At 41.3% G+C, this 10,652-nt stretch overlaps 2 protein-coding genes across 4 annotated transcripts; both read right to left on the reverse strand.

Annotated features, from left to right (window-relative positions):
- Window positions 1-420: 420 nt before the first annotated feature.
- Window positions 421-10,556, reverse strand: LOC130548198 (DDRGK domain-containing protein 1-like). 3 transcript variants are annotated; one of them, XM_057324853.1, is made up of 13 exons: window positions 10,384-10,556; window positions 9,160-9,315; window positions 8,850-8,986; window positions 8,666-8,767; window positions 8,469-8,591; window positions 8,345-8,383; window positions 7,815-7,871; window positions 7,566-7,614; window positions 6,181-7,435; window positions 4,574-4,628; window positions 4,314-4,492; window positions 4,067-4,228; window positions 421-2,121 (listed from the first exon to the last, which is right to left on the reverse strand). In XM_057324853.1, the coding sequence occupies exons 1-9, from the start codon at window positions 10,469-10,471 to the stop codon at window positions 7,278-7,280; spliced, it is 909 nt and encodes a 302-aa protein (XP_057180836.1). In that variant the 5' UTR covers window positions 10,472-10,556; the 3' UTR covers window positions 421-2,121; window positions 4,067-4,228; window positions 4,314-4,492; window positions 4,574-4,628; window positions 6,181-7,277. The 3 variants fall into 3 exon arrangements, with proteins under 3 accessions (XP_057180836.1, XP_057180828.1, XP_057180819.1); XM_057324845.1 differs by having other exon boundaries at window positions 421-1,918; window positions 9,160-9,318; XM_057324836.1 differs by having other exon boundaries at window positions 9,160-9,318.
- Window positions 1,829-4,491, reverse strand: LOC130564065 (transmembrane protein 127). The gene is made up of 3 exons (XM_057349947.1): window positions 4,314-4,491; window positions 4,067-4,228; window positions 1,829-2,121 (listed from the first exon to the last, which is right to left on the reverse strand). The coding sequence occupies exons 1-3, from the start codon at window positions 4,489-4,491 to the stop codon at window positions 1,829-1,831; spliced, it is 633 nt and encodes a 210-aa protein (XP_057205930.1).
- Window positions 10,557-10,652: the final 96 nt, after the last annotated feature.

Consider the following 10,652-nt stretch of genomic DNA (forward strand, 5'->3'; position numbering starts at 1 on the left):
TTTTCTTTCCTTCCATCCTTCCTTCCCTCCCACCCATCCTTCCTTCCTTTTTTCTTTCTTTCTTTCTTTCTTTCTTTCCATGTCTCCTTCCTTCCTTCTTTCTTTCCTTCCTTCCTTCCTTCCTATCCATCCATCCATCCATCCTTCTTCCTTCCTTCCTTTCTTTCTTTCTTTCTTTCTTTCTTTCTTTCTTTCTTTCTTTCTTTCTTTCTTTCTTTCTATCTATCTTTCTATCTATCTATCTATCTATCTATCTATCTATCTATCTATCTATCTATCTATCTATCTCCTTCCTTCCATCCATCCATCCATCCATCCATCCATCCTTCTTTCTTTCTTTCTCTCTCTCTCTCCTGCCTTCCTTCCATCCATCCTTCTTTTTCTTTCTTTCGGCATTAAAAAGAATACCAATGCACAGTTAGGACACGCTAACATTGTTTAAAGGGTGGTTTAATGAGGGACACTACAGTAATATAATACAAACTAAATAAAGTAAATATAGCATTCAAAACATTCTTTTTGTGTGTAAATGCAGCTGCAGTATAACTTAGTATAACTTCAACAATAACAACAGAATCGATACACTGCTTTTAAAGCGGCCACACATATAAAACCCATTTGAGAGCAAGACATCGGAGAGGATCCATTCATGACACATACATCAGTACATACAGTCGCTTCATGATCTGAAGTGAGAACATGGTGTGACATGGCACACATCCTCAGGCTGAACATTTGTCCAACATCATCCACGATCTTTTCTTTGTGTGTGCATCACACCGTCATTCTCAGATGTAGTAATCGTGGTTTTAACATGCACACACAAACACTAGACCAACAACATCAGCAAAAATGACAGCTCATACAACTGACTACACCGAATAAAACGTCAGCATCTATTGTTAGATCTTTATCCTCTCTCTTCCCATTCACAAATTCATCAGTGACATCAACAATTTCTCAAGGTTACTATGGAGATGGTCTCCATCCAACTGGAGCTCGGGCGGGTGTCATGTGACAGCAGGTGGCGAAGCAGCGCTGATGGAGAGAGAGAGGCTGGATGGAGTCTAATGAGAGAGAACTGAGAAATGAAAGCACAGAGCTCAGCGTCCCATGATTCCACTGTCATCACCACGCTGATATAAACATCAGATCAGAAAGAGTAAAAAAACAAGTGTGGGAAATTTAAAAAGAGAAATTCTTGCCATTGTTTGGTTTTGGATTATTTAAAGATGATACACAGTATTAAATATAACTTTGTAAAATTTGAAATGGAATGCAGAATTATAACACAAGTTTGTTAAACTATTATACCATGATTACTTGCGATGAAATGCATTTTTTGATTTTCGATTACTCATAAATAAATTCCCACGTAACATTAGAATATAAAGAAATGTGTATTTCTAAAAAAACGCACCGTATATTTTCACATACTTCATTTAATAATTTAGCATACATTATATAGAGCATAGTGAAAAAGACTTCAAATGCTGTAATTTACCATAAGCTCTTCAACATTAACATAAGCAGGCGTACATTTCTAATTTGTTCTTGGATTTATTTCATTTTCTTTGTTAAATTTATTTACCTTCAGTAAAATCCTTCATTTCAGTTTAAACCTGTAATTCAACATCCAGTGCTTCAATTAAATTAAATTCACATTCTACCTCATGAACTTAAAATGAACAAATTCCAATAATCTCAACTCCAACAGTGTCAGAAAGATCCTTATGTTCCTGAGATACCGGACACTCTCAGTATCATTTCTCTCGAGTCTTATTGTGCAATAGTTTCAGAACAAATCAAGTGAACCTCTTCCACCCGATCACTCAGCTCCACCAATCAAAGGCTCCGTTTCACTGTCCTCAGTTTCCACGCTCAGGTAATCACGCGGTGCGATGGGCTCCGCTCGACCCTTGAGGGCAAAAGCACAGGCCATTACCGAGAAGATCAAACCCAGCAGCTCAATGTACAGACTCTCTCCCGGAGACACAAGCAGCTCGGACGGGTTTATTTCTGTTCGGTCTGACCGTGAGTGGTGTTTTGCTCGCTGCAGGTTGTGTTTAATAACATACAGACAGGTTACACACACACCCAGAACCGCCAGACAGTCCAACGCTGCAGGAAGGGAGAAGAAAACGAACGTTAACAAAGTTCTTCGGATCAGTCAGTACGAAGAGTGTATTTAACTGTTTATGAGGTGGTTAGTGCGTCTTTTTGTACAATGTGAATCATACATGATTTTACAAAAAAAATGTCAAATTGAATTCATACATTTCAGCCACTTTTATGCTGGGTTCACACCCAACGCGAATTAAGCGTTTTGCACGAGTAAATTACATACAAAGTCAATGCAAAGATGCGTATAGACGCGAACTTACGGTAGGCGGTGTGAATGACGCGACTCGGGCTGCGCAATTACCGCGAAAGCACGTCAATTTCGTCTTCCGCAAAGGTTGAAAATAATGCTGGGTTCACACCAAACACGAACAATCGCGTTTCACACTCTTTATTACTCGCGGGAAAAGTTCGTTATTTTCATATGAGTGACGTGAAATGACAAATATTTTCAACCTTTGCAGAAGACAATATGGCCACGCGTTCGCGTTTTGCGTGAGTAAATTACATACAAAGTCAACGCAAAGACGCGTACAGACGCGAACTCGCGGCAGGCATGTTATTACTCGCAGGAAAAGTTTGTTATTTTCGCATGAGTGACGCGATCTGACAATAACACTGGGTTCACACCAAATGCGAATTAAACGTTTTGCGCGAGTAAATTACATATAAAGTCAATGCAAAGACACGTACGGACGCGAACTCGAGGGAGGCGGTGCGAATGATGCGAATTGGGCGGCATGATTGCCGCGAACATGCGTCAATATTGTCTTCCGCGAAGGTTGAAAATATTTGTCAATTTGCGTCACTCACGTGAAAATAACGAACTTTTCCCGCGAGTAATAAAGAGCTTGGAACGCGATTGTTCATGTTTGGTGTGAACCCAGCATAAGTGTGGAACACTTTAGGGGGTTCACACCAAATGGCAATTAGCGTTTAGCACAAGTAAATTACATAAAAAATCAATGCAAAGACGCGTATAGACGCGAACTCGCAGTAAGCAGTGCGACTGACGCGAACCGGGCAGCGTGACTGCCTTGAACGCGTGTCAATCTCATCTTTCGCGAAGGCTGAAAATATTTGTCAGATCGCGTCACTCAAGAGAAAATGTGTAACTTTTCCCGTGAGTAATAAAGAGCATGGAACGAGATTGTTCGTGTTTGGTGTGAACCCAGCATAAGCGTGGAACGCAAACAATCACGTAACGCTCTTTATTACACTTGGTTCACACCAAACGCCAATGAAGCGTTTTGCGCGAGTAAATTACATACAAAGTCAATGCAAAGACGCGTATAGACGCGAACTTACGGTAGGCGGTGTGAATGATGCGAATCGGGCTGTGCGATTGTCATGTCAATCTCGTCTTCCACGAAGGTTGAAAATAATTGTCAGATCGCATCACTCACGAGAAAATTACTAACTTTTCCCGCGAGTCATAAAGAGCATGGAACGCAATCGTTCTCGTTTGGTGTGAACCCAGCAGAACAATCATGTTACATGCTCTTTATTACACAGGGTTCACACCAAACTCCAATTAAGCGTTTTGCGCGAGTAAATTACATACAAATTCAATGCAAAGACGCGTATAGACATGAACTCGCGGCAGGAGGTGCGAATCGGGCGAAAATAACAAACTTTTCCTGCGAGTAATGCTGGGTTCACACCAAACGCGAACAAAGTTTGTTATTTTCACGCGAGTGACGCGATCTGACAAATATTTTCCACCTTCGCTGAAGACGAGATTGACGCGTGTTCGCTGCAATCGTGCCGCCCGATTCACGTCATTTGCACCGCCTGCCACAAGCTCGCGTCTTTGCATTGACTTTGTATGTAATTTACTTGCACAAAACACTTAAATCGCGTTTGGTATGAACCCAGCATTACAGTCTATTGGTTACTTGATTAATACACATGTGCACTTGTATACTTCAGTGTGTTACGTCACCTGTTGATATATACAGTGATGTCACCAGTCGTGAGCGAGAGACAGCTGTGCCGAGGAAGTCCAGCAGGAAAGAGAAACTGGAGAGCAGGACGGCGCTGTAGCAGAGACACGCCAGCATGTACAGCAGCCACATTCCCCATCCGTTGAGCCCGCCCAGCGGCCCTGAACAGACCCCGGAACACACGTCACATACATGACACAGAACCACGGTTGAGATTTTACTCCGGTTATAAACAGAAGCTCAAACCTGTGTCCGTGCGATTCTGATACGCGTGTATAGTGAAAGCCACGCCGTAGATGAGCTGCTGGCCGTTTGCTTGAGAAGTGTTTTGGATCTGGATCCAGTTGGGGTCTGCGATAGATGTGCACAGCGACACAAGTGTGAAGCACTGACACACGGCCGCAGGGCTCAACGCCAGCGTCATTCTGATCCGAGAAGAAGGACATACAGTTAAAAGACTGCCATAGATGAAAAAACAATAATCCTCACAGAAAAATGCATCTCACCTTATAAACAGAGTTCAGACAGGTTCACACGTGAGCTTTTGTGTGTTCACTTTAACTGCAATGAAACATCAGCAATTTTACTGTCCAGACACGTGACTGTACCACGGTAAAATGCATCCATGCATGACAGACTCGGGCACAATGTCACACTTTTTAATCCAATAAATGTTTGTCAAGTTGGGTCTAAAGAGGATTTCTGTATAGATTCATCTTAAAATCTTGAGTTGAAAGCGGGGCATGATGTCACACCATTGGGGTTTATTTATATAATTATAGATTACTGCAGGGCTTTTAAACAAACCTTACAGCAAATGAAAAAAAAGCAATACAGATTCACAAAAGCATCGCCCAACCTTGATGTATATAAAATTACTCATGAGACAAGAACATGTTAATAAACTTCATTTACAGTATTGTGCTTTCAATGTTCTCAAATGAAAGAAAAAATCACGAAGATGTTTACATTTTAGTTTAGTTTGATTTCAAACCTAAGATACAAAGCCATTAATTGTGACAACTTGCCCCGGGCTGCCTTACAACTAGGGATGGGTACCGAGAACCGGTACTTTTTTGGACCGGTACATAATTGGGTCGATACCAGAGTATCGATAAGCTTCATGACAAACGATACTGTTATCGATACTTGAGTTGTTTTATCTCTGTGTATTCGGGTGTTAAATGACGAATTAGAGGCTGCTGCTGCCTGTCATTTTCCATCCCTGAATGATGTCCGAATGGCCGAAGATTGCTCGACGTGTGTGTGATATCTAGGGCCATGTGATTTCCGCGATGTATTTGTAATCTGCTTGTTTTGCGTGTTTATGAGTGAAAGAGTGGCATTGTTGCGCTTGTGAAGATTTCAGCGTCCGTGTTTCACAACGAGGAAGCTTCCGTCAAACACCCCTTTGCGGCAACCCGTCAAAATAAAAGTCCTTTATTTACAAACAAGTTTAACATTGTTTTTAATCATTCGGCCACGGAGTATATTTACTTACTTTAGTAAATTGAAGTACATGTGCTAGTAAAATTATTAAAAATAGTACATTTAATTAAAAAAAATATTACTTGCTTTGAAATTAGTACTTAAATTTATGTAGACCTAAAACCAGAAAGGAAAAAAGAAATACGGTCTACCAGCCAAATAACCATAGTGATGTAAAGTAAATATGTTGAATTACATTATTATGTGCTCTTATGCACATGCCAAGTGCCGTAAGTGGTATGCTAAGGAACACGTTTTGTTGTAGCATTTTCTGTTTGCTCAGAAGCATTTGTAAACAGCAGTTCTAAAGCTCAGCTGTGATAAAGAAACTTAAAATGTTTAACATCTTTTCACATCATGTGTTTTTGCATCAAATTATAGAGCGTAGTATCGATAACAGTATACGATAAGTACCGGTGTCGATAAGCAGTATCGGTATCTTTATCGATTAAAATCTTAACGATACCCATCCCTACTTACAACACACACAGATGTCATCAACACTACAAACTAAAGCATTTAATAATAACAACCCCTACATCAAATCACAATTTCATAAGCTAGATATCGAATGATCAACACGGGCGGTGACGTCACACGAGGAAGATGATACAGTGTTTCTCACCTGCACAGATCAAAGAGTCCCCCGCGCGCGCGCGCACACACACGGATACAAGAGTGACAGATCCACGGGGATCACTCGCATTATATCACTGCCATCATTTCACACACGTCCAAAAACATCCAAGACCGTAAAAACAGCGTGATCCGCCCTGTGCCGTCGCGTTCCTCTCTCATCCTGAACCAGAAGACAGAACGAACACCACCAGTTCGAACCACACCAGAACCGATTCAGACCAGCTGAAACTTTACAGGTGTTCGGGGTCTCCGGAGCGAGCGAACTGGGAGCAGCACCAGCAGGAGCCCGCGAGTGTTTGTTTGTCCTGAAAGAGCAGAATTGAAGAAATGCGATGAAGCCTGGAGGACACAGCGCCCTCTGGAGGGCGCATTCACATACTACGGACGGTTTGTCATGCGAAACCGGATCCTATGTTTTATTTTCAAACAGCACGACTGAATCCTGTAGCCAACAGTGTCATATTTAAGATTCACAAGTCAAACCTAATTTGTTATACACCTAATCTGATAATCTTGTATTTCTTGCGGCGATGTTGTGACCAAACACCAGCAGAGGGCGCAGCGGGACCAGCTCACCTCCCACTGAACATGATCACGTGACGAACACACGAACAGAAAAAGCTGGACTTCCGGATAAAACAGGAAATTGGTGTCACAAGCCAAACACCCCGCATACAATCCGTCACATGCTTTTCAAGATGTTTGCCACAATCGTTCACAAACAGTTAAAGGTGAAAGAATATTTTTTTCAGGTCGCCTGTTTACATTTAAGTTACAACACAAAGCATTGCACTTTGTTTTGTGATTTTGCATTAAACAGGATTTTGTCACATCACAAAATAGAAAGAGATCAACTTATGAATATTAATTAGGTCGTACATAATGGTCTTTAAATGATTAATGACATCACATTAAGCAGAAGCAGAGTGTCTGAAATCTGTGTGTACTGTTAAGAACGCCAGCAAAAACAGTGGAACGAGATTATAAGACGACACGAAGCTTGTGTGCTCACAAACATAATTCATGTCACTTTATTTACATCTGCGTGTAATGCATGTATTTATTTAAATTCAGTCTGTGTGGTTATGAGCTCTGGATGTCAGGGTTCAGGTTGATGAGGGTGTTACTGGCTCGGGCCAGTTCTGCGATAGACACTCGTCCTCTCTGTCTGATAAAGTCAGCCACAGCGTTCAGCTCCTCCGGGGTGATGAAAATAAACTTTCCTCTGTCATCAATCACCCCTGCAGAGAAGCAGAGAGAGAGAGAGAGATTACAGCGAGAACAGTCACTGGACCATGTGAATTGAATTCTGAATGTGAACTGAATTGAGTTTTTGGCAAGAATGACAAGATGCACAAAATAAACACACACCTGTGAGAGAACCTTGTGCCATCAAATCCTGCAGTCTGGCAATAGCATCCTAAACACACACACGTTTTATCAGCACGAATTAAAGGCAATAAAATAATAACATTATACATAAATACATTTTTAATAACATGATCACCTCTACATGACAATGAGAGCATTACAATGTCTCTTCTAAAATTAGGCTCGATTTCTTTGTGGGATGAAATAGGAGCAGCACGTGACGTTAACGGATTGGACGTGAGTACTGACCTGTGTGCGCATCCCAAAGTGAGACGCCAAATCCTCCAATAAAACCACTTTAGATTTCTGAACAGGACAGACGGAATCAACATTTAACTTGCGTATGTGAAACCATAAAACATTACACTGTGATAATAATCAATAAGAAGTGACCAGAATGTGTGTTAAAGTGATAATTCACCCCAAAATGAAAGTTCTGTCATCGTTTGCTCACCCTCTCATCATTTCAAACCTGTATGACTTTCTTCCGCGGAACACAAAAGAAGATATTTTGAAGAATGTGTCCATTCAATAGAAGTGAATGGGGTCCAGTGCTGTTCGCTTGCCAACATACTTCAAAAGATCTTTTTTGTGTGTTCTGCGGAAGAAAGAAAGTCATAAAGGATGGAAATGATGAGAGGGTGAGCAAACGATGACAGAACTTTCATTTTTGGGTGAACTGTCGCTTTAAAGAATGCTGACGTGTCTTCGCTTTGTCTGTGATGTTTTCTGTCCAACAATAATGAAAGCTTAAGCGAAGGTAAGACGTAATCTGTTACCTTGACATAATCGATGAACTCTTGCAAAAGGTTACGAGACTGAAATGTAAACAAACATACAAACACTGTCAATTTGAATGGGTTTTCCTTCAGCGGACGCGAGAGCACATGAACAGACACACACCTCCTGCTCCGTGAGCTCCTCCGACTCTCCCTGCTCCTCAATCACAAAAGCCTCCTTCAGTCTCTGATACTCCTCCTCTTCTCTCCTCTCCTGCTCCTCTTTGGCTCGCCGCAACTCCTCTTCCTGTTCAGAAGCACAGGGGATTATCTCACCAATAGGATTTCGCACTTGTGGCCTTGTGTCTTATTAATGGAGACCTGTTTCTGCTCCTGGAGTCGCTCGTTCTCGTCCTCTTTCTGTCTCTCTTGGTCTCTGAGCTCCTGCATTTTCTTCCTCTCCTCTCGTTCCTCCATTTCTGCCTGCAACACAAACACACAAATATCAGGCGAGTACGCAAAGTTCAGCTGAACGTGAGACGGGTCAGCGCAGCGGGATCAGGACCTCTCTCTGAGCTTTCCGAGCCTGTTTCTCCTCCAGCTTCCTCTGTTTCTTCGCTCCAACTTTACCAGCGGCTTGAGGACGTTCTTCAGACGGATGTCTGTCCTCTTCAATCTCATCTGCTTCTACAGGATCGGCCTCTGAGAAGAGTTCATTGAGTTCGGTTAGAAATGGGTTCTGTAATGAACTCCGTCACAAAATAAATGTAATCACGAACTGGTCATGTCTGAAAGAAACACATTTATTTATTTTAAAACATTTTTAGGTTCTCATGATCTGTCTTTTGACCTTCATCATTACTGATGGGTAATACCGTCGTCTGGTGTGTTTTGCTGTATCCGTTGCTGTGCAGTCACCCTGCTGTGGAGGTTTCTACGGCGACGGGGCATCCCTGCCGACCGTTCCTCCACCGCCGCCTGTGGACGCGCTGCGGCTCTAACCGCCACATTCTGAGCGTGCTCACGATCTGCTGCTGAGAAACACACCGACAGTTTCAACAACACCACACGTGGGCTTTACATGTCATCCGTCCTACCTGCAGTTCATTTCCCACCTGTTCAGTTCAGTTAAATGTGTGCATTGTTGAGCTTAATAAATCAACCAACCAATGTGGGCTTTGAACCGACAGGCACATTTAATGACCAAATCTTACAAACCACATCCAGATCACAAATATAAGAAATCTGAAATTTTTAAAACCTTTTGCCCTTTGAAACATTAACTATGGTTTTAATGCAAGGATGCACTTTGATATTATATTAAGAAAACCTTCCTCTTAAAGAGACAGTTCACACAAAACGAAAATTCTGTCAACCTTGTTCCAAATCTGTATTAATGTCTTTATTCTGATGAACACAGAGAAAGATATTTGTAAGAATGCTTATAACCAAACACGTCTTGATCACCATTGAGTACCATAGTAGGAAAATGACAATGGTAGTCAAAAGTGCCCCAGAACGGTTTGCTGTCCTACATTCTTCAAAATATCTTCTTTTGTGTTCAACAGAACAAAGAAATGTATAAAGCTATTTTTCCTACTATGGTAGTCAATGGTGGCCAAGAACTGATTGGTTATAAGCATTCTTCCAAATATCTTTCTCTGTGTTCATCAGAACAAAGACATTTACACCTGATTTGGAACAACTCGAGGGTGAGGAAATGATGACAGAATTTTCGTGAACTGTCCATTTAAAAGTAGTGTTCCTCGTGCAAAATATAACACAGTGATCTTAAGGTTAAATATGAACGTCACATGCTCACGACAGGTTTACATCCAAAGAAATATCCAACTTAAAGTATTCACATGCGTCACATTGGTGTCAGGGTGTAATGTTGTTATAAAAGCTTCAGAGACTTTTATTGTCCCTGTCTCGTTATTATTCAGTACATTACTGGACTTGGCAAGATTGCATTTGCTGTCGTTTATTCTCTAAATGGTAAAATGCACAACATTTCTTTATTGTCAGATATCGTGAGCATCTGTCATACATCTATGTGTAGCATCTGTCAAAAGATTAAAGTCATTTATTTTACTCACCTGTCTCGACACGCGCACGAAATTTCACAGCAAACAGTATGAGAATGAGCAGAATACTCGCAGATAGTATATAAATAACTACATCCATTTTAATCGATAAAAATAATACATTAAAGAGTAAAAATCCGATGACTGTTACATTGGACTCTGTGGAAGTTGACGTTGTATTTGCGTGTTTAACTTCCGGGTCACATGCGCCACCTGCAGGACTGGAGTAGACAATCATTAACAACAAGTCTGGCTTTAGAGGGACAGTTCACCCCAAAATT

Source organism: Triplophysa rosa, linkage group LG2 (genome assembly GCF_024868665.1).
Source record: "Triplophysa rosa linkage group LG2, Trosa_1v2, whole genome shotgun sequence".
Lineage (NCBI taxonomy): Eukaryota > Metazoa > Chordata > Actinopteri > Cypriniformes > Nemacheilidae > Triplophysa > Triplophysa rosa.